The 24550-nt window shown below is 44.4% G+C and overlaps 1 protein-coding gene across 2 annotated transcripts in view; it reads right to left on the bottom strand.

The window, feature by feature from the left end:
- Positions 1–19083, bottom strand: part of LOC143171975 (ubiquilin-1-like) — a 34304-nt gene extending 15221 nt beyond the window's left edge. For both annotated transcript variants that reach the window (XM_076361158.1, XM_076361159.1), the window contains exons 1-2: positions 18820–19083; positions 5622–5773 (exon numbers count right to left, since the gene is read on the bottom strand). In XM_076361158.1, the coding sequence (XP_076217273.1) occupies positions 5622–5773; positions 18820–18978 (311 nt within the window). In that variant the 5' untranslated portion in view covers positions 18979–19083. The remainder of the gene's footprint in view (positions 1–5621; positions 5774–18819) is intronic.
- Positions 19084–24550: the final 5467 nt, after the last annotated feature.

The raw sequence follows: 24550 nt of genomic DNA, 5'->3' as shown, positions 1-24550 counted from the left end.
ATGCCGGGGGCGAAATCGATAGCCCAGCTCAAGTGCATATACACCAATGCACGCAGCATGGGCGGCAAGCAGGAGGAGCTGGAAGCCATTGTGCAGCGGGATAGATATGACTTAGTCGCCCTCACAGAAACATGGTGGGGTGACTCTCACGACTGGAGTGCTGCAATGGATGGCTACAGACTCTTCAGAAGGGACAGGCGAGGAAGGAGAGGCGGTGGGGTGGCCCTGTATGTTAGGGAGTGTTTTGATTGTATAGAGCTCAACGATTGTGATGATGGTACGGTTGAGTGTCTATGGGTAAGGATGAGGGGGAAGGCCAACGAGGCAGATATCCTGCTGGGAGTCTGTTATAGACCACCCAACCAGGATGAAGGGGCGGATGAAGCGTTCTATAAGCGGCTGGCAGAAGTCTCTCAATCGCTAGCCCTTGTTCTCGTGGGGGACTTCAACTTCCCGGATGTCTGCTGGAAATACAACACGGCAGAGAGGAAGCAGTCTAGGAGGTTCCTGGAGTGTGTGGAAGACAACTTCCTGACACAGCTGGTGAGTGAGCCTACCAGGGGAGGTGCCTCGCTCGACCTGCTGCTTACAAACAGAGAAGGACTGGTGGGAGATGTGGTGGTCGGAGGCCGTCTTGGGCTTAGCGACCATGAAATGATAGAATTCTCGCTTCTTGGTGAAGTAAGGAGGGGGGGCAGCAAAACTGCAACCATGGACTTCCGGAGGGCGGACTTTGGCCTGTTCAGGACGCTGGTTGAGAGAGTCCCGTGGGAGACGGTCCTGAAGGGCAAAGGGGTCCAGGAAGGCTGGACGATCTTCAAGAAGGAAGTCTTAAAGGCGCAGGAGCAGGCTGTCCCTGTACGCCGTAAGAAGAATGGGCGGGGAAGACGACCGGCCTGGCTGAACGGGGAGCTCTTGCTGGGACTCAGGAAAAAAAGGAGAGTTTACCGCTTGTGGAAGAAGGGGCAGGCGACTCAAGAAGAGTACAGGGATCTCGTTAGGTCGTGCAGAGAGGAAATGAGAAAGGCAAAAGCCCAGCTAGAACGCAATCTGGCCGCTGTCGTTAAAGACAACAAAAAAAGTTTTTACAAATATATTAATGACAAGAAGAGAGCCAAGGAGAATCTCCATCCTTTATTGGATGCAAGGGGGAACATTGTCACTGAGGATGAGGAAAAGGCTGAGGTACTCAATGCCTTCTTTGCCTCAGTCTTTAACAGGCAGACCAGTTATCCTCAGGGTACTCGGCCCCCCGAGCTGGAAGACGGGGACGGCGAGCAGGATGAACCCCCCGTAATCCAGGAGGAAGCAGTCAATGACCTGCTATGCCACCTGGACACTCACAAGTCTATGGGGCCGGATGGGATCCACCCGAGAGTGCTGAGGGAGCTGGCGGAGGTGCTCGCCAAGCCGCTCTCCATCATTTATCAGCAGTCCTGGTTAACGGGGGAGGTCCCGGACGACTGGAGGCTTGCCAATGTGACGCCCATCCACAAGAAGGGCCGGAAGGAGGATCCGGGGAACTACAGGCCTGTCAGCCTGACCTCGGTGCCGGGGAAGATTATGGAGCGGCTCATCTTGAGGGCGCTCACAAGGCATGAGCGGGACAACCAGGGGATCCGGCCCAGCCAGCACGGGTTCATGAGAGGCAGGTCCTGCTTGACCAACCTGATCTCCTTCTATGACCAGGTGACCCGCCTAGTGGATGAGGGAAAGGCTGTGGATGTGGTCTACCTGGACTTCAGCAAGGCCTTTGACACTGTCTCCCACAGCATTCTCCTTGAGAAGCTGGCGGCTCACGGCTTAGACAGGTGGACTCTGCGCTGGGTCAAAAACTGGCTGGACGGCCGGGCCCAGAGAGTTGTGGTGAATGGAGTCACATCCAGTTGGCGGCCGGTCACGAGCGGTGTTCCCCAGGGCTCAGTACTGGGGCCGGTCTTGTTTAATATCTTTATTGATGATCTGGATGAGGGGATTGAGTGCACCCTCAGTAAGTTTGCAGACGACACCAAGTTGGGTGGGAGTGTTGATCTGCTCGAGGGTAGGAAGGCTCTGCAGAGGGACCTGGACAGGCTGGATGGATGGGCCCAGGCCAACTGGATGAGGTTCAACAAGGCCAAGTGCCGGGTCCTGCACTTCGGCCACAACAACCCCATGCAGCGCTACAGGCTTGGGGAAGAGTGGCTGGAAAGCTGCCTGGCGGAAAAGGACCTGGGGGTGTTGGTCGACAGCCGGCTGAACATGAGCCGGCAGTGTGCCCAGGCGGCCAAGAAGGCCAATGGCATCCTGGCCTGTATCAGAAATAGTGTGGCCAGTAGGAGTAGGGAAGTGATTGTGCCCCTGTACTCGGCCCTGGTGAGGCCGCACCTCGAATACTGTGTTCAGTTTTGGGCCCCTCACTACAAGAAGGACGTTGAGGTGCTGGAGCGTGTCCAGAGAAGGGCAACGAGGCTGGTGAGGGGTCTGGAGAACAAGTCTTATGAGGAGCGGCTGAGGGAACTGGGACTGTTCAGCCTGGAGAAAAGGAGGCTGAGGGGAGACCTCATCGCTCTCTACAACTACCTGAAAGGAGGTTGTAGCGAGGTGGGTGTTGGTCTTTTCTCCGAAGTAACAAGCGATAGGACGAGAGGAAATGGCCTCAAGTTGCGGCAGGGGAGGTTTAGATTGGATGTAAGGAAAAATTTCTTTACTGAAAGAGTGGTGAAACATTGGAACAGGCTGCCCAGGGAAGTGGTGGAGTCCCCATCCCTGGAGGTATTTAAAAGACGTGTAGATGAGGCGCTTAGGGCCATGGTTTAGTGGGCCTGGTGGTGTTGGGTTGACGGTTGGACTCGATGATCTTAGAGGTCTTTTCCAACCTCAATGATTCTATGATTCTATGTCATTGCAAGGCCACTCTTGATAATCTTTGATCGATCATGGAGACTGGGAGAAGTGTCCGAAGACTGGAGGAAAGCAAATGTCACTCCTCTCTTCAAGAAGGGCAAGGAGGAGGATCCAGGAAACTACAGGCCGGCCAGCCTCACCTCGATCCCTTCAAAGGTGATGGAGCAGCTAATCCTGGAAACCATTTCCAGGCACATGAAGGACAAGGCGGCCATCAGGAGTAGTCAGCATGGATTCACCAAGGGAAAGTTTTGTGAGCCGGCACAGGCAGGACGCAGGAACAACCACAAAACCACAGATGAAATGCAAAGAGTAAATTTATTTTCGTTACCTCGCCAACTGGGGGATCCCCGAAGCAGCACCCGGGCAGAGGCACACAAGCGGGGATGCAGGCACCGCAGATCTCGGTCCATGCTAGAGGATCACCGAACCTGCTGTTTTTGCCTGTATTTCAGGGATTCGCGCAGACGTAGTTTACCACTGTGCTTTGATCTTTCCCACAGCAGGGCAGGAATCTCAAGCATGTGCGATAGGGTGCCTCTAAGTCTATCACAGGCCTATGTTACCTAAACACAGATGTTCTACTTGTCAAACACACAAGGCTAAACAACAATTAGTATGATATATGTGTTTTTCGACACCCCAGCTGCAAGTCACCTGAGCGTGTTTACAATCCTCCTTGCCAATCTTCCATTATTTTCCCACAGAAGTCATGCTTGACCAACTTGATAACCTTCTATGACAAAATGACTGGCCCTGTAGATGAGGGGAGAGCAGTGGATATTGTCTAACTAGACTTCAGGAAGGCTTTTGACAGTGTCTCCCATAGCATCCTCATAGAGAAGCTGATGAGGTAGGGGCTGGATGAGGAGAATGGAAAACTGGCTGAGTGGCCAGATCCAGAGGGTGGTGATCAGTGGAACAAAGTCTAGTTGGAGGCCAGGAGCTAGCAGTGTACCCCGGGGTCAATACTGGGTCCAGTCCTGTTTAACATCTTCATTAATGATCTGGATGATGGGGCAGAATATACCCTCAGCAAGCTTGCTGATGACTCAGAACTGGGAGGAGTAGCTGATATGCCAGAAGGTCATGCTGCCATCCAGAGGGACCTCGACAGGCTGCAGAAATGGGCTGACAAGAACCTCATGCATTTCAACAAGGGGAAGTGGTGAAAAGTCCTGCACCTGGGAAGGAACGATCCCCATGCACCAGTATATGATGGGGGCCACCCAGCTGGAAAGCAGCTTGGCAGAAAAGGCCCTGGGGGTCCTGGTGGACACCAGGTTGAACATGAGCCAGCAATGCGCCCTTGCAGCAAAGGCGGCTAATGGTATCCTGGGCTGCATTATAGGAGGAGTGTTGCCAGCAGGTCAAGGGAGGTGATCCTTCCCCTCTACTCAGCCTCCTGGTGGGGCCACACCTGGAGTCCTGTGTCTAGTTCTGGGCTACCCAGTACAAGACAGACATGGACATACTGGAGGGAGTCCAACGAAGGGCCACAAAGATGATGAAAGGACTGGAGCATCTCTCCTATGAGGAAAGGCTGAGAGAGCTGGGACTGTTTAGCCTGGAGAAGAGAAGGCTCAGGGGAGATCTCATCAGTGTATATAAATACCTGAAGGGAGGGTGCAAAGAAGATGGAGCCAGGCTCTTGTCAGCGGTGCCCAGTGACAGGACCAGAGACAACTGACACAAACTGAAACACAGGATGTTCTTGTCTGATCATAAGGAAAGACTTTTTTACTGTGAGGGTGACCGAGTGCTGGAACAGGTTGCCCAGGGAGGTTGTGGAGTCTCCCTCCTTGGAGATAGTCAAAAGCCATCTGGACATGGTCCTGGGCAGCCAGCTCTAGGTGGCCCTGTTTGAGCAGGGGTGTTGGACCAGAGGACCTCCAGCGGTCCCTTCCAACCTCAACCATACTGTGATTCTCAGACATCTATAATCTCATCACTTCTTCAGAACAGTAGTTTCTAACATTAAGAAAATGGATGGGCATCACTGCAACCGTTAGCACCTTTTCATCCTATCCCTGGGATGCCTGTCAATGAATTGCTTCCTCAGTCCTTACCTTGCTTTAGGAACCCTGATGTACTCCTACCCCCTCAAATAGTACTAATTCCATATCCAGGGCTTAAAGAAGAGAAGGCTAGCAAGATCTATAATACAGGATTTATTCCATACCACACCTTTAGTAGGATGCCCCATTGAACATCAAATTAAGTTAAAGTCTTATTTCATCACAAGACTAATATCAGAATTTCAATATTCTTTAAGACTGTAAGAGCATGGTAACAATGTAGTTACACAAAGTTAATGCCATCATAAAGTAGCACAAGCACTAAAGGCTGCTTGCCCAACTCATATGCTCACCACACCTGTCTACTGCAAGGGCATAAGCATGGGTGCTACCAAGCAGTGAAAAGGACTGTTCAGATTATCTTCAAACTGTTATTCTGCACCAACTGTAACTAAGGAGCTGATTCAAGTGATTTAATAGTAATGGCTCAGTTTAGAAGATAACATTAACTTTCAAAAGGTGTATGTATGATATCTAGGGACACAACCTTACAGAATTTGGGTTGCTTCTCTTGTTCAATAGCAGGAGTATTTGTACTGCTTTTGAATGCATTTTAGTCAAACCTAGGTTTGCCCAACAGAAAGCTATCACACTAGGAATTAAGAATATTTTTACTACTTAGAGGTAAAAAGAAGATTGCTCAATCAGTCAGGTTACCTGTTTTGCGTTTTGATGACCAAGTGAACAGTGAGTCCATCGTGAATCCCATGCTGAATCAAAGTATCTTGATCTTTTAAAATTTTTCCAGCAAATATCAAGACAAGCTGATCAGTGTGGGACTTGAAATGCTTAGAGATTTCTTCCTTGAACTAAACAGAAGTTAATATTATATAGTTATGTAATTGAATACTGAACTATTAATTTTTTAATAATTTAAGGAAGAACTATTTTGCTCACATTATATTAATCCACTTGCACAATATGTTTTGCTTTATACAACCTAGAAACACTTCACTAAGTTCTCTCAACTTTCTTTTTATCCAAAGGAAGATGGGAAATCAAGTCATTCTTTTTCTGTACAATTAAAGTCAAGTGTTTCATATCTAGATCACTAACTATATAGCTGGCAATAACAAAAATTGGCTTCCACTTAAAGACTATACTGTCATTTCAGTCAGGCACGTACCCATGACGCAATAAATACACATGCCATTGAAACCATCCATTGCTGACATGCTGAGGATGCAACAACACGTTATATTAATTTAGTCCACATTTGTGCAGGCACTGAAAGGAACAGTATCCTTTCTTCTTGGACATATTACTGCTACCTTTCACATGTCAAAACCAGCAATCCTTTCCATGCAGTCAAAAATTATTTCTTAGGTGGCTCTGCTCTCTCATCCAACTCATGACAACTACATGAAATGTGCTTCCAGCCCAGGGCATGGTGAATAGCCATATGTTTCAGCTGACCATGAAATCATACCTTCATTAAAAGAACTGAACCTGGAAAAGCAATTCTATTTCTTCCTGCCTTCCTAACCAATAACAACCACGTTATGCTTTGACTGACTTCTGACTGAGATTCATTATTCTATAGAAAAGTACCCTCACAGAAAAAGCAATTAGTTCACAAAATGTAAAAAGGCAAATATAAGAAAACCAAATCAATTTATTCAACATGACTAGTCAGTAGACTAAATGTTTCTGAAAGGATCTTAGGCAGTTCGGAAGCCCTCCAGAAGTTCACAATATTTAACATTTTTCAAGTAGCACGGTCAACTTGATTTTTAAAAGAATGCTATTCCAAACATCTTAGTGAACTCTCATACAGGAACCCCAAATATTAATCTTGCAATGACTTATTATTAAATAATTATATTTTAAGAGGCAGGGCTAAAAAAAAATGAAAACCCCACTGTATTATACTCTGAAGGCGAGTCCCTAATTGAAAAGGTTTATAGTATAGGAAGAGATAAAACAGATCCCCAAAAAACGAGCCTGAGACACAACAGAGCTAAGAAATATCTGTGCCTGGGTAGCAGGTAGCATTTGGTCAGTTAGAAGTCTGCTCACACAGAGTTGGTTCCAGTTCTTCGAGAAACATCTTTTAAGTCAACCTTTATACTGGTAATATTTAGACTTGCAAGCATTCTAGGAAACCATTTAATCCGTTCCTGCCTGAAGCGGATTACTTACCTAAATTATTCAGACATTGTGGTGGGTTGACCTTGGCTAGCCACCAGGTACCCACCAAAGCCGCTCTCTCACTCCCCCTCCTCAGCTGGACACAGGAAGAGAGAAAATATGACAAAAGGCTCATGGGTCAAGATAAGGACAGGGAGATCAATCAGCAATTACCATCACGGGCAAAACAGATTCGACATGGGCTAATTTAATTTATTGCCAATCAAATCAGAGTAGGATAATGAGAAATAAAACCAAATCTAAAAAACACCTTCCCCCCACCCCTCCCTTCTTCCTGGGCTCAATTTCACTCCCAACTCTTCTACCTCCTCCCCCCGAGCGGCACAGGGGGATGGGGAATGTGGGTTGCAGTCAGTTCATCACACGTTGTCTCTGTCGCTCCTTCCTCCTCACACTCTTCCCCTGCTCCAGCGTGGGGTCCCTCCCACAGGAGACAGTCCTTCACAAACTGCTCCAACGTGGGTCCTTCCCACAGGCTGCAGTTCTTCACGAACTGCTCCAGCATGGGTCCTTTCCACGGGGTGCAGTCCTTCAGGAACAGACTGCTCCAGAGTGGGTCCCCTGCAGGGCCACAGGTCCTGCCAGAAAACCTGCTCCAGCACAGGCTCTCCACAGGGTCACAGCTTCCTTCAGGCACATCCATCTGCCCTGACATGGGGTCCTCCACGGCCTGCAGGTGGATATCTGCTCCACCGTTAACCTCCATGGGCTGCAGGGGGACAATCTGCCTCACCATGGTCTTCTCCATGGGCTGCAGGGGATTCCCTGCTTCAGCACCTGGAGCACCTCCTCCCCCTCCTTCTTCACTGACCTTGGTGTCTGCAGAGTTGTTTCACGTATTCTCACTCCTCTCTCTTCCAGCTGCTGTTGCACAGCGGTTTTTACCCTTTCTTAAATATGTTATCACAGAGGCACTACCACCGTTGGTGATTGGCTCAGCTTTGGCCACCGGTGGGTCCGTCTTGGAGCCGGCTGGCACTGGCTCTATCGGACTTGTGGGAAGCTTCTGGCATCTTCTCACAGAAGCCACCCCTGCAGCCCCCCTCCCGCTACCAAAACCTTGCCACACAAACCCAATACAGATATGTTTATCCATCCTGTTCTCAGAGGTCCCCAGTGATAGAGACTCCATAGCTTTCTTCTAAGAAATCTATTTCAGTGCTTCACTATCCTATTCTTCGTTGTCCTGTCCACCATGGACATGGCAAACAGATTGTTCTCCTCAGAATAAAGGGTTGCAGTACAGCTAATCTTTCCTTGAGGGTTGTGTTTTCTAATCTAATCATTCCTACCACTCTCTGGATTTTCAAATCCAACCATATCTTTCTGTAAGTGTAGGGCTCAAAACCAGCCACAATATTCTATATGAATTCTTACCCATACTTAGAACAAAAGGATAAATTCCACATCTTGCAAGCTATATTCCCATTTATAAGTTAGAAAAATCCATATGGGAAAATATCAGTTTAACAGTGTTGACTCATTTAACAGCTATAACCTCAATTCCTCTGCAGAAAAGGGTCTAATGTAGGCAGTTGCTTCCCACTCTGCATTTTTCTGGTTAATTATTCTTAAGAATACTGTCATGGTTTAATCCCAGCCAGCAGCTAAGCCCCACACAGCCACTCGCTCACTCCCCCTCAGTAGGATGGGAGAGAGAATCGGAAGGGTAAAAGTGAGAAAACTCGTGGGTTGAGATAAAGACAGTTTAATAGGCAAAGCAAAACCCACACATGCAAGCAAAGCAAAATAAGGAATTCATTCACTCCTTCCCATCGGCAGGCAGGTGTTCGGCCATCTCTAGGAAAGCAGGGCTTCATCACGCGTAATGGTTACTTGGGAAGACAAACGCCATCACTCCGAACATCCCCCCCTTCCTCCCCACAGCTTTTATTGCTGAGCATGTCATATGGTATGGAATATCCCTTTGGTCAGCTGGGGTCAGCTGTCCCAGCTGTGTCCCCTCCCAACTTCTTGTGAAGAAGTATGAGAAGCAGAAAAGGCCTTGACACAGTGTAAGCACTGCTCAGCAACAGCTAAAACATCCCTGTGTTATCAACACTGTTTTCATCACAAATCCAAAACATAGTCACATACAAGCTACTATGAAGAAATTTAACTCTATCCCAGCCAAAACCAGTACAAATACACATTCCATTGCAACATAAAACCAGCAGAAATCCTCATAATTTGTTACAAAGTAAATGCATAAGAATAAAGAACTACCATACTGTGCCAGACCAGAGAGTAGTGACATTTATCCAAACTCATTTACCATGTATTTTCCACAATATGTTGTTACAGTGAATTCCACAACTTAGTTGTCTTCAGAATGCTGATGCAGTAGTATAATCAACATTGTTTACTTTATCCTAAACCTTGTTACACATTTTTAGAGGCAGCTATTTATCCATGCTGTTAAGGAAACAAGACACTTACAGAGCTTAACCACGCAATATCTAATATTGCCAGTATGCAGGTATCAAAGCATATACGCTTCCCTTTCTCTACTAACATGCAGCCATGGTAATTAAATGATCTGTAAAAACAGCACTACAGTAAGAAATGAATACAACAGCCTGTGTACCAGGACCACAAAAGAACTCCTACAATAATTAACATGGATGATCCACATGTGCAAGGGATCTCTTTCCAGCTAGCATAAGATGACTATTATGAATATCGAGCCACACTTTTGTCTAACTGAAGCATATCTATATTAAAAGCCCAACAGAGCTGCAAAAAAAGCATCAGGTCTCTTCATCAGCATCATTTGCATTCAGTACCACCTCAAGACTTCTGAATGAGAAGGTATGAACAGAACCAGCCCTTCTGTTTGATTTTTCATTCACAACAGAAGACCATACAAAACCTAGGTTACCATCTAAGATATTTTGCAAATTAGTCTCCTGATTACTGTTAACAAAGATACCATCAATAACAGATTAGCATATCTACAGCACACTTTACTTTTTGCTGAAACAGAGGTTAGAGAACCATTTATGTATCTGTCCAAAAGAATCCTGAAAACTATTTTCAATACAAGTGTGGGTTTTTTTGTTTTAAATTGTCAATATCTCATGTTGCTTCTGAAAAAAGAAAATATCAAAAGATTAATACAATTCAGTCTTCAGCATCACCCAATCTCTGCCAATACTGGAAGAAGATTAGCCCTAGGCTGAAGTTCGACACAAATCGCTACTGGTTGTACTGAAAAATAAAGTTGAGGAGGGTAGAAGAGAGGACTTTTTACCATCCTCTGCGGGCAAAGATTCCTCTTCATTATTCTTCATCTCTCACTGTTAACCATAACTAAACTGCAAGACCATTCCCCCATAGCAAATGGCAAAAAAAAAAAAAAAAAAAAATTTTCTTTAAATTCAAATAGTGAAAGGACAAGAGTAATGACTAGCAATTGTATTCTTATTCCCACAGGTCTTATCTGTGTAGCTTTCATAGGACTCCACCACTCTTACTGGCAACAAAGAGTTCAGGGAATGAGGTAATTCAGTGCCATGGTAATGGAAACAGCATAAACTCTGGAAACTGTTAAATGTGAGCAGCGAAGACAACTAGCTCAATTTTCTTTACCCTAAACGGAACTTTAAGCATCAATTCAGTATGCATCATCTCAGTGTCTCAAATTAAACATATGCAATTGACAGCAAATGGAGGAAGGGAAAGGAGACAACAATGGGAATTCATACATATTAAGGCAGCTGTAATAGAAGAATTTTTGGAGTAGTTAAATCTTCAATTTGTACAACTGAACTAGATAACACTATCAGTAAATTAGAGATAATGCTTTATAATAGTTTGGCACTTAGGGAAACCAGAAGCAGGAAAAGTTCAAAGTCTTGCCAGCTGGCTGGGAATGATGAACATTTCCATCTAATTCTCCTACTGCACTAACTCTTCCCTTTTTATTAATATGTAGATACTACAAACAATAGTTTTAGCCAATTTGTTTTACTGTTCAAAAATTCAAGCTTGACTTCAATGCAATAGTACTAGCCATTACAATATCAAATGTGTTCAGTTTTATCCAGACATAAAAAAGGGCTTGAAGTTGTAGAAAAGTAATGTTTCTCCATACCTAGCACCTAACATGTTCACAGAAACTAGTTGATTGTACTGCTCTAGTAACTGAATACAATAATAATGTAAAAAGCGATATCAATTTTAGACATAATAATTAGGGGCATCAGTGGGAAGAAAACACAGGGGCATTAAGACAGAAACACAAGATTATCATGTAGATGGACAGAAGCCTAGTTTCCCTAAGAGAGGGAAAAAAAAAAAAGCATTAACTACAGTGAATTAATTCAAGGTCACAGCCTCCTAAAAGCATAAAAACTTGTCAATTTGACATGAATTAGAGCAGATCTGAAGCTACTCTTGAAGTGCCTTGCCTGCATTACCATTTCACCTTAAGTTAACCTCTTTCTATTAAGAACTCTTCCCCCCCCCCCTTTTTTTTTTTGGGGGGGGGGGTTGGTTGTTTTTTTGTTTTGGGTTTTTTTTTTTTTTTTTTAGGGACAGGAACAGTATAGGTTTTTTTACCCTGAGAATGTTTTTAGCAGCACTCTACCACTTCTTGTTTACACTCTCAATGACTTCCATACCAAATATCCTCAAATTCACATGATCTTAAAACCCAGTACTCTTAACAACAGAACTCTGCTCTTTTGTTCCACAGTAACAGAAGAGAACAGGCTCCACAAGTCAAGTTAGAACTTATTACACCTGCTCAACTTGATTGTCTCTGAAGGTTTTTGACATGCATAGGTGATGCAGTCTGTTGATGCACAGTTCAGGGGGAAAGCAAAGAGAATCCAACTTGCACTCGTAGCTGAGCTAATTCTAGTAAACATTTTGTCACTGAACAAAGCCAATGCCTTAGTATACACATGAAGTAGAACAGCTGACTAAAAAGGAGACACTTCTGTACAGTCACTTTGCAGAGCAGATCCATATTTTAAACATTAGAACAGAATAGTTCATTGGAAGGGACCTACAACAATCATCTAGTCCAACTGCCTGACCACTTCAGGGATGACCAAGAGTTAAAGCATGTTATTAAGGGCATTGTCCAAATGCCTCTTAAACACTGACAGGCATGGGGCATCGACCACCTCTCTAGGAAGCCTGTTCCAGTGTTTGACCACCCTCTCGGTAAAGAAGTGTTTCCTAATGTCCAGTCTGAACCTCCCCTGACGCAGCTTTGAGCCATTCCCGTGCGTCCTGTCACTGGATACCAGGGAGAAGAGATCAGCACCTCCCCCTCCACTTCCCCTCCTCAGGAAGCTGTAGAGCGCAATGAGGTTGCCCCTCAGCCTCCTTTTCTCCAAACTAGACAAGCCCAGAGTCCTTAGCCCCTCCCTCATAGGACATGCCTTCCAGTTAGTTAACATTATCTTATTAACATCTGATAAGTTGGCCCAGGAAGGTCCCATTAAAAAACAAACAAACAAAAAAAGTTATCCTAGGTAAAGTAGAAAATCTTAAAACCCAAATTGTCATCTCTTGATATGTTACCGCCATATAATGATTCAAAAGCTTTTTGCTGACTCAAAGTATGCCATCAAAAGCAGCAACTACAGTAGCATTAATGCCCATTCACATGACAAAGTGCTGTGAAAGAAAACAAAAATGAGATACACTTTCCCAATCCCTCTCAACCTTGGTTTAATAAGACACATTTTTTTAAAAAAAAAAAAGATAATTACATTAACAGTCCTAAAGAGGCCTCAAGGAATTAAACATCCAACTCCCACTGAAAACCAATGTAAAACAGGCTCCTAAAACTGTGACTGCTTTGAAAATATTATCTAGATGACAATAAAAAAAGCAACAAAATTGCTGACTCTTCCCAAACCAAACTGTTTTGAACACAGGATAGGACTTCTGACACTGCCTATGGTTTACAGCAGATGAAGCGTAGCTAGAAAGCTTCTATAGAAGCCTTTTCAGTCTTTCATGACTTATCAGAGTTACTATCTTCCTGTACCTAGAAGTTAGCCCTTGCCAATTATGCATGCTAGTTACGCAACCAAATTGTTTCCTCAGATCTCCACAATCAAACCAAACCTATAAAAAAGTTATTTCAAGAAACAAATTCCAATTCTTGATGAGTTTACAAAGCTAGTAGTCCAGAAGAGAAAACTGAGGTAGTGCTATCTAGCGGAAAGAGGACTTATGTTCTAGCCAGTTCTATTCCTTCCAGACAACCTTCAACAAACCACTCCAATCCTCTCTACTTTGACTTAGGAGGAAGGATTAGCAACACTTCCTTTCTCTGTAAAAGCACTTCACAAACTACAGATAGAAACAGAGCAAGTCTGATCTGAAACAATTCACTTAGATTGGAAAGGGATATAAAAAGGATTATGTGTAAATAATGATTCTTGCAGCAGAGCTGTGTTTTGATAACCTACTGTATTGGGTTTGTGTGGCAAGGTTTTGGTAGCGGGGGGGGGGGCTGCAGGGGTGGCTGCTGTGAGAAGATGCCAGAAGCTTCCCCCATGTCCGACAGAGCCAGTTCCAGCCAGCTCCAAGACAAACCCGCTGCTGGCCAAAGCTGAGCCAATCAGCAACAGTGGTAGCGCCTCTGTGATAACTACTTAAGAAAGGGTAAAAACCACTGTGCAACAGCAGCTGGAAGAGAGGAGCAAGAATATGTGAGAGAAACAACTCTGCAGACACCAAGGTCAGTGAAGAAGGAGGGGGAGGAGGTGCACTAGGGGCTGGAGCAGAGATTCTCCTGCAGCCCATGGAGAAGACCATGGTGAAGCAGGTTGTCCCCCTACAGCCCATGAATGTCCACGGTGGAGCAGATATCCACCCTGCAGCCTGTGGAGGACCCCACACCGGAGCAGGTGGACGTGCCTGAAGGAGGCTGTGACCCCATGGAGAGCCCGCGCTGGAGCAGGCTCCTGGCAGGACCTGTGGCCCTGTGGAGATGAGCCCATGCTAGAGTAGGTCTTCTGGCAAGACTTGTGGCCCTGCGGGGTGTTCATGCTGGATCAGTCTGTTCCTGAAGGACTGCACCCTGTGGAAAGGACCCATGCTGGAGCAGTTTGTGAAGGACTGTCTCCTGTGGGAGGGACTCCACGCTGAAGTATGGGAAGAGCATGAGGAGGAAGGAGCGACAGAGACAACGTGCGATGAACTGACTGCAACCCCCATTCCCCAGGGCCGCTCGGGGGGGGGGTAGACAATTTGGGAGTGAAGTTGAGCCTGGGAAGAAGGGAGGGGTGGGGGGAAGGTGTTTTTAGATTTTTATTTTATTTCTCATTATCCTACTCCAATTTGATTGGTAATAAATTAATTTCCCCAAGTCGAGTCTGTTTTGCCTGTGATGGTAATTGCTGAGTGATCTCCCTGTCCTTATCTCAACCCATAAGCCTTTTGTTATATTTTCTCTCTCCTGTCCAGTTGAGGAGTGGGAGTTATAGAGTGGCTTGTTGAGCATCCGGCAACCAGCCAAGGTTAACCCACCACACCTACCCTTATACTGAAACATCAAAATGAAACTCATTCTGGATAAAAAGCATCTGCGAAGAAGAGACTTTAGAGTATTATTTAAATAGGTATTCATATTTTATTATACCTGCCAGTCAGAAAACATTTGCCAAGTACCTTGGTTAGATAACTGATATTTTCAAGATACATCTAAGTCAACCATCAGGGAAGTCAATATATTTTCTTCTAAAGGTTTCTATGCTATCAAACAGCAAATTACCATTGTTCTAGATCACTTTTAATAGTTTCCAGACTAAGAAAAATAAAATTACTTAAGTGCTGAATAGTTATTCAAACAGGGTTTCTTTATTTCAAAGAAATGTGAATAATCAGAGCATATTACAAGGATGACTCCATAAACAGTCACACAGGTGTATCAATGATGTGCTTCAGTGCACTGAGACATAAGATAGTGAAAAAAACCAATGCTTTAACTTTGGTGCTAAACAATTCATGCACTCAAGTTCCTTTAGTGCCGACAGAAAGCTAAATCATAATACTGAAAAAGAAGAACAGATTGGACTATATTAGTTCCAACCTCTTTTGGTCATACTGTTCAGTAATCCCTGGACTACAGGGAAGACAGAACTGGTTATGTTAAAAGAACTGAAATTAAGCTGTCTTTATTTCATAAAACATTTTAAGAAATATTAAAAGCATACAGAAGTTAGGAAAGATGTTCCACTATCAAATCACCCAATGCTCCCCTTAACATGTACACATGATCTTTATATGCCAAACATGGCCAACTTGTGATTGTAAAAACCAGGCACAAATCTGAAACACTGGATTTATGGATTTAAAGTTTCAACAATAATATTTATTCAAATTTTAAACAGAGAATACAACTCTAACCAGATCTCCACTTGTCAATGAACAGAGTCCCAACACAACGTATACATTTACACATATAGTTCAGTAGGTGAGTTTATTTATAACTGTGTAGTAGAGAAAGCACAGTTTTCAGGTATATAATTAGTTTAAAAATATACTACATGCTGATAATAATAATCATTACTACTAAAAACTATTCCTCACTGAAGAAAGGTTGACGTTAAATAAAAATAGAGAAAAAATAATTTAAACTGTTTTCTATGGTTATATGAACTAAACTTGATTTCACTAACTTTTTCAAACAGACATTACCCCGAAATTTTCAGATAATCATAGGATTGACAATAATTATCTGCAAGAACTGCAGGCTTTTATAATTAATAGCGCACATTTGCTATATCCAAACTCTGTTAGCCTAATAATTAAAAATATAAAGCAATTTATGTTATTCTCTAAGAGTTACAGTGTTTACAAAATGCATAATTTGATATCTTAAAGTCTGCATGCATGCTGGTGGATAGTAACTCTGAATCAATTACAATAACATCTTGAACTTTGCCAACATTGCTACGTTGGCATTCCAAGAATGCCTACAGGGTAGACTAAATGAAGAAAGTAAAATTGCTTTTAATATAACCGGTTCCAACACTTCATCACTCAAAGAATTCAAGTCATTCACTAAGAAGAGACAGTAATGCATGAGCAGTCTGTAACATGACTGCTCACTCTCTCTGTGTATATTTTTACCAAAACACACTGTTAAGTCAAGCCCACAGAATCCACAAAATAAAACAAAGGGGAAAAAAATGAAAGACAAACAGAGCTAACTGAGCTAAAGTCTCCTGTGTATTGGGATTTCAAATCAGCAGGCTTATAGGTATTCATCTTTACCTACCATGAATAGAAGTCTTTGTACAGAGCAGAGCAGTGTATGGGCCTGCAAGTTCAGTATCATACCAAGTCAAGAAAGCAAATAATCCTTGTCCTAATACTGAGCCAAGCTGTGCTCAGCATAATCAAATAAGTTCCGTGGAAAATAAAGACAGATGGGTGGCACTTACAATCAACTGACCTCTCAGAGCAGTTTGGTACTTGAGGGTTATTTTCCATTCTAACCTACATACTGCCTGTTCATAGGCATATGGATCAGCAATAACAAACCCTATGTTACTGAAGTCTTCTAACATAGGAAAATCTTCCTCAACTTTGAACAGTTGCAAACCTGACTTACATCAATGGAGCAACATAAAATACACTTTGTGTAGCCCTAAATTTAGCCCCAATAACCCAAAATATTTATCTAAAAGTCTTAGGGTTTTGTTTTAGCTGTATTCTGAAGTGACTGTAAACAAAAACAAGTCACTAAGTCATAATATTAACTACAGGAACACACAGCAAACTAAAAGCTATTCAGTTGTACGAGTTTAGGCCTCCCCCCCCAATAGGGCAGACATTGCTGACTTGCTTATACCAACAGAACAACCCACTTGCTGATCCCAGATGCATTTGAACAGATGCTCAATTTGTTTATTTGAGGCTAACCTATTTTCAGGGCTGGCTCTAGAAATATCACATCTATTGTTATTATGCTAATATATTGTTATTACACTATATAATGCTTATTATTGACAACTTATTTTGACAGTTTAAGAAAAACAGCCAATACTAATCACACTACAGTCTTGCATTTTTTTTTTTTTGTGCTAGCTGTAACTTTGTCCAGGAATCAAAGCAAATGGCAGACCCACAGGGGCAGCAGCAGTCTTACTTCACAGGAAGATTCAACTGCAAATCTAATCTGTTAATATCACCTCAAAGGGATACCAAGACAATATTTAAAGTTTAAGATATCTATAGACGATGAAGTCATTTTAAAGCAATATGTTCTATTAATAACCTAAGTTTTTATGATTGTTTTCACTAAAAATTTATGGGTTTGTTAGCTTGTATAACTATTTCAGTTTTTAAGACACCCGTCTACTAGAAAAACCTGATATTTCCATTGGGACTCACATTTAAAATCATGTTTGTAAAGTTAGATATATTACAAATTCACATCTTAAATGAGTTTGTTTATAATTCCTGAAGTCCCCAATATTATTGCAATCAAACTGCTTTTCAGGACAAATGTGATCCTTAAATTAGAACCAGCATGTTTTATAAAAAACAAAACGCAACTACAAAGAATTTTACAACTAGGTGGCGCAAGAGTCTGTAAAATGTATAGAGCCAGCACCCTAGCTAGAAGATCACTCAGAGCTTTTTAACTCATTTTGCATTTCCCCTCTGAAAACAACACGTGTCTTCTGACTCATCAGCAACTAATGATTTAAAGCTCCATTTCTATATATCAGTTGCACTCTTACATATGTAACCGGGTTTTTTTGGTGAGGTTTGCAGTTACCAACTGCACAAAAAAATAACATGATGTCAAGTTGTATACATTGAATTTCAGAGAAATTTTATAGAAAGTGAAGTAAGCTCTGAATCTCCTTCAGGGAACTTCACCTTTTTAAGTATTTTAGCATAGCAATATCTACATCCTTCACAAGTAGGACAGACTGACTTTATAGACTACCTTATGCTTTGACCACACCTTTCCTATGATTTGTAGCCTCCTAATCTAAACAAATTAAGTCCTGGTAAATACTCACATAGAAGGCCTCCAAAAAACTGAAGTGCTGCAGGAAACAGCGTCAATGATTCAGTAGGTGCCACTGTCTCTCTTGAACCAAAAGGCACAATGAGATACTAACTTTCATAAAAACTTAGAACAAAGACCCTAACAATTCAGAGTTATCAGACACTAGTACACTGAAGCACAACAGCAGCTGTGTTTTATTTGTAGTGTAAGTTTTATACGGTCTAAAGACGTGGCTTTTCTAAAATTAAGAGATCTTTGCCATAGCCTACTCGCTGTTTCTAAAGCCAGTTTTAGATAAAGATAATTATTGGTACTATAGCACTGCCACGTAGGTGACTGCATATGTTTTTCTACAGTTATACTAGTTAGCCAGCGAGCCTCCTACTGCCAGACTGAGTCAGCTTGGCAGGGCAACTCAGAATTACGAAACAAGCTACGTCCACCTCCCGGGCCGGCTCTCAGCATCGCAACAGGGAGGAGCCGTGAAGGAGACGACGCAGAAGGTTTCTTCACCACTCCCGATAACCTCAGTTAGCAGCGGCCCTCCACAAGGCCGGGCCAGCCCCGATACTCGCCCAACAGCGCCGAGAACAGCTCGGATAAGCAGAAGCTGCTTTGTCATCGCGAAGGGCCCTCACCCTCCAGCGTGGGAGGCGGAAACCGCCTGGCTGCGCTCCTCACCCACCACCCCCACAGCCTCACCTGCTGGATGCTGCTGGTCTCGGGCACAGCGAACTCTTCCTTCTCCTTGGGAGTCTTCACCGTGATTTTAATGATCCGCGGCTCGGCAGCAGCGAAGCCCTGAGCGGAGGACTCAGAGGAGCTGTGGGCCCCCGCAGAGCTCTCCGCGCCCTCCGACATAGCGGGTGGAGCCTGACTCACTCCAACCGCACGGTTCCAGGCGAGTCCTCCGCGCCGCGACCTCGCTCCCAAAGCGGCGGACAGAAAAAACCCAGCTCACCCGCGACGCGCACTGATGACGCCCCGAACCGGGGAAGTTACTAGAAAGGGGGAGCTGTCTCCCCGGGCGTGGGTTCGCCTGCGGCGCGCTTGCGCGCTAGGGGCGGTAGTTTGAAGATTTTAAATCTTAAAAAGAGACAGTGACAAATAGTTCCTTAAACTGCATATGGAAGTTTTAAATTTATTTTCGGATATAGTCAGGTGACTTCAGTACTCTGAAGTTCCAAGTAAATACATTAAAAATGTTATTATGGGTTTTACAATATTAAAGTGTTGATGTCCTACATATAATTACACTATTACATCCCGCTCAGGGGGCTGAGTACCCTGAGGTTAACTGGTCTGCCTGTTAAAGACTGAGGCAAAGTACCTCAGCCTTTTCCTCATCCTCAGTGACAATGTTCCCCCCCGCATCCAATAAAGGATGGAGATTCTCCTTGGCTCTCTTCTTGTCATTAATATATTTTTAAAAACATTTTTTGTTGTCTCTAACGACAGCAGCCAGATTGTATTCTAGCTGGGCTTTTGCCTTTCTCATTTCCTCTCTGCACGACCTAACAAGATCCCTGTGCTCTTCTTGAGTCGCCTGCCCCTTCTTCCACAAGTGGTAAACTCTCCTTTTTTTCCTGAGTCCCAGCAAGAGCTCCCCGTTCAGCCAGGCCGGTCGTCTTCCCTGCCCGTTCTTCTTACGGCATACAGGGACAGCCTGCTCCTGTGCCTTTAAGACTTCCTTCTTGAAGATCGTCCAGCCTTCCTGGACCCCTTTGCCCTTCAGGACCATCTCCCAAGGGACTCTCTCAACCAGCGTCCTGAACAGGCCAAAGTCCACCCTCCGGAAGTCCATGGTTGTGGTTTTGCTGGCCCCCCTCCTTACTTCACCGAGAATCGAGAATTCCACCATTTCATGGTCGCTAAGCCCAAGACGGCCTCCGACCACCACATCTCCCACCAGTCCTTCTCTGTTTGTAAACAGCAGGTCGAGCGAGGCACCTCCCCTGGTAGGCTCACTTACCAGCTGCGTCAGGAGGTTGTCTTCCACACACTTCAGGAACCTCCTAGACTGCTTCCTCTCTGCCGTGTTGTATTTCCAGCAGACGTCCGGGAAGTTGAAGTCCCCCACGAGAACAAGGGCTAGCGATTGAGAGACTTGTGCCAGCCGCTTGTAGAACGCTTTATCCGCCTCTTCATCCTGGTTGCGTGGTCTATAACAGACTCCCAGCAGGATATCTGCCTCGTTGGCCTTCCCCCTCATCCTTAGCCATAAACACTCAACCGTATCATCATCATCACAATCGTTGAGCTCTAGACAATCGAAACACTCCCTAACATACAGAGCCACCCCACCGCCTCTCCTTCCTCGCCTGTCCCTTCTGAAGAGTTTATAGCCATCCATTGCAGCACTCCAATCGTGAGAGTCACCCCACCGTGTTTCTGTGATGGTGACTAAGTCATAGCTATCCCGCTGCACAACGGCTTCCAGCTCCTCCTGTTTGCTGCCCATGCTGCGTGCATTGGTGCAGATGCACTTGAGCTGGGCTATCAATTTCGCCCCCAGCATTGGCATGCCACCACTAAGCTCATCTCTAGTGAGTCTGGTTTTATCCCCTTCCCCCTTCGAACCTAGTTTAAAGCCCTCTCAATGAGCCCTGCCAATTCATGGGCGAGAATCCTTTTCCCCCTGTGAGACAGCTGAACTCCATCTGTCACCAGCAGGCCCGGTGCCGTGTAAACCTCCCCATGATCAAAAAAGCCAAAATTCCTCCGATGGCACCAGCCCCTGAGCCACGTGTTGATCAGGTGTGTTTTCCTGTTCCTTTCAGTATCTTTCCCTGCCACTGTAGGGATTGAGGAAAACACTGCCTGTGCTCCCGATCCTTTAACCAGTCGCCCCAGTGCCCTGAAGTCCCTTTTGATCGCTTCTGGACTTCTCTCTGGAACCTCATCACTGCCAGCCTGTATAACCAATAGCAGGTAGCGGTCAGAAGGCCGTACCAGACCAGGGAGTTTCCTAGTAATGTCTCTGACCCGGGCCTCAGGGAGGCAGCAGACTTCCCTGTGGGATGGGTCCGGTCAGCATATTGGGCCCTCTGTTCCCCTCAGAAGGGAATCGCCTACGACAATTACCCTCCTTTTTTTCTTAGCAGAGGCAGTCATAATGCTTGGGGCTGACTGCCTCACCCTAGGCAACCCCCTGGATAGACCTTCCTCTACATCCTCATTTGCCTGGCCCTCAAGTTCCAGGGCCCCATATCTGTTCTGTAATGGCAACCAGGAAGGTGAGGGAGGCCAGGCAGGGCATCGCCTGGCACCCTGAGCAGGGACCTGTTTCCATTCCCCCCACCGTCGCTTGGGTCCCCTCCTTCTGCCTGGTGGCAAGAGGGCAGGGGATCCTCTGCTTCTTGTGGAGCCTCCATCTGCTGCCTTTGCCTCAGGGATGGTAGGGTGTGGCTCCACCAATCTATCATCTCCCTCTCACACTCCCAGATACTCCTTAACCTTTCCACTTCCTCCTTCAGCTCTGCCACCAGGCTGAGATCATCCACCTGGTCACACTGTGCACAGGTGTTGCCTCTGCTGCCCCCCAGTACAAGTGACAGGCTCAGGCACTCCCTGCAGCCAGAGACCTGGACAGCTGTATGCTTGTGTGAGGGCTCTGTCTGGGTCACCACATTCCTTCTGGCGATGACTTTCGGCCGAGTGGAAACCATAGCTAGGTCCTCTTCTGGGAGGGCGACGACTACTAGTTGAGTTGGCCTCTAGAGCCAGGAGGGGGGCTGCGCCTTGGCCCGCTCGCCTTCCCTGTGCAAACACGCCGCGCTCCAGGTCGCTCGCGCTCCCTGGGGGCTGCTCTTGTATGTGAGGGGGTTTGGCCGCTGTCCCTCCTGTCCCCGCCCACGCTGAGTCAGAGCTGCCGCTCGTCAGGAGCTCCCTCCTCCGGCACGGGGGCGGGCTGGGGCACCCTCTCACTCCCTGCGCTTTTGCCTTCGCGGGTTTTGCCGCTTTAGGAAGGGTCCCCTGGCGCGATCCTCCGCTCCGGAGCCCTTCGCCTCGGTGGCTTCGCTGAAATGGAATGAAATAATTACACTCTAAGTCCTCAGAAGTTTAAGCAGCATACTATTTATATGAAAGTTAACTGAAATTCACTAACATGAGATGCATTCGCGGCCAAGTTGAACAAAACAGCATATGCACAATCAGCAAGACACTGATCTTATCACTCACATTTCAACAGAATTTGCTCTGAATCTCCTACAAAGACTTGACTATATACAGAAACAAGATATAGAATACGTGAAAAAACATGCGGCAAAAAAATACGTGAAGTCTAAGTTAGTCTAGGTACACACAGTTAGAGTATGAAAGGAATTTGTTGCTTTTGCTGTTTATTTATCAGCGTACTTCAAGAAGTTTCAAAGCACAAAATGGGCAAAGTTCTACTTGCCAAAACTGTGCTTTAGTTTTGCTACTGTTTTTTCCCTACAATATGAACCACTACAGATTTTTTTTTTAAACCTGAAAAAAATAGAGCTAACAGGTCAGTTCAAAGCACATTACTTGATGTAACTGAGACCATCTTGAAAAACAGATAAACTTACATCTACAGAAAATAAGAATACCTGATATTTTATTAATTCTGCCTGCAATAGTTTCACTTTGGATCTTTCTTGCTCTAATGCAGCATGAAGCGTAGTTACCTAAAAACATATAGAATGTTAATTTATAAAATATGCTTTACATCCACAAGTTTACCAAATCAAAATAGTTCTCTGTTAGTATTGTGTTGGACAAACAGGCAATACATGCTGGCTTCAAGAAAGATTAACACTATGATTGTGCATGAACTGAAAGTACAAGTAAAATATTGCATAATGACATTTCCCAAGCAACATTCATTGGTTTACCTCTATAATGTTATATGAAAGCTACAAAGTTAGAAACTCTTCCAAGTTTTGGACTCTGCATTAATTCCTGCCATAGAGCACTTAACTGATATAATATTATGCAATACAGATGATCTTATTACATCACCCTCAAAAATTAGTAGTGTTCTACAATACTAGGTTTGTGCAAGTTAAGGACTTAAAACTAATAGTCACTGCAAACCAAAACTAAACACAAAAACGTTACATGTTCTCTACTACAGTGGCTTATTAACAGTTATGTCCATAAATAATTCACTGCTCAGTTAAGTTGGTAAACCAGCCATTTTCAAACTTGAGACTAGAAAGCAAAAAAAGGGAAAGAAGCACCTTCTTCTGCAGTATCTTTCTGAGCTTCCTAAGCTTGGGTTACCAAATGATGATATTCTTAAAGTGATGTTGAGGGCAAAATCCTTTCAGGCATGCTGAAGTATGTCTTTCCAGAAATAGCTCTAAATGTACAGTGGTGGAAATTTTCATAATACACGTCCTCTGACACATAGTGCCTGGCTAAGGATGAAATGTAACATTTTTTGCTTGTTAGTCAACCCATCCATGTATGCTCCTATAAATTGCATCTTTGAAGCAGTCATGAAAATTTATATTAAGAAATCCTTGCTTACCGGTAAGGTCAGTTCATTTTTGATACTTTACGATTCATCAACCTGTAGGAGTATTTCTGCTTTGTCTTCCACTACAGAGAGAGAAAGAAACTGAGTGTGAAGATTTTTCTAGATTTACAGCTCTTCATCTGCAATAGCACTGTGATATTGCTCTATTTCACTGTTTTAAAATAACACCCGTTTTCACTGAGAGAACAGTAGATGTTAATTAAAAAACAGCCATTAGTTACCTGTGCCATTAGTAGCAGCTTGAAAAGTTCTGAAGAGTAATCCCCAATGTAGTGAGAGACTAATTTGTGCCAGAGTTTAGCACTAGTGACTAAAGTAAACAAAGTACAATTCATATGGCCTAAGGCTTCAACCTTGGTTTTTATCTATGGAAATGTAACCGGTAGGTAAGGAAGTGTAAGTAAAATTTTAACTACAGGATATTCTGTAACAAAAGATAAGGAAATATTTCAAGACACAGACAAAAAGGGTGCCTGGAGGCTGCGAGAGCAAATCAGAAGAAAAGACCCAGACTCCACAAACAGGATTGGATGAGCAGAAGTGCCATCAGGAAATCAAGCGACCTATAGAGACTATAAAATCCAGTAATAATCGACAGGTGGGGTTCCTCTTCAGAGGCACCCAGCTTGAGCTGTAACTACTATTGCATATTAAACACAGTAGAAGAAGGAACTCTGATTCTTTTATTAAAGTGGAACCTAGGGACGAGCCCTGTTGAGGTGGCATCTGCAAAATTCCTACCATGGTCTAAGTGGCATCCGCATAATTCCTACAACACCCATCCTTGCTCTAGTTTCCCCATAGTTAACCGTGTAGGCAGCATGGATTTTAGAGACATCCATTGTGAACAAAATCCATCGGAAAACTGAATCTTGGCCATGGGTCACAATTTTGGGACTGTAAACTTCATGTATGAGTTCA

This window comes from Aptenodytes patagonicus, chromosome W, assembly GCF_965638725.1.
Source record: "Aptenodytes patagonicus chromosome W, bAptPat1.pri.cur, whole genome shotgun sequence".
In the NCBI taxonomy this organism is placed as follows: Eukaryota; Metazoa; Chordata; class Aves; order Sphenisciformes; family Spheniscidae; genus Aptenodytes; species Aptenodytes patagonicus.
The sequence above is the reverse complement of the archived record's forward strand: the minus strand, read 5'-3'. Positions and strand labels throughout refer to the sequence as shown.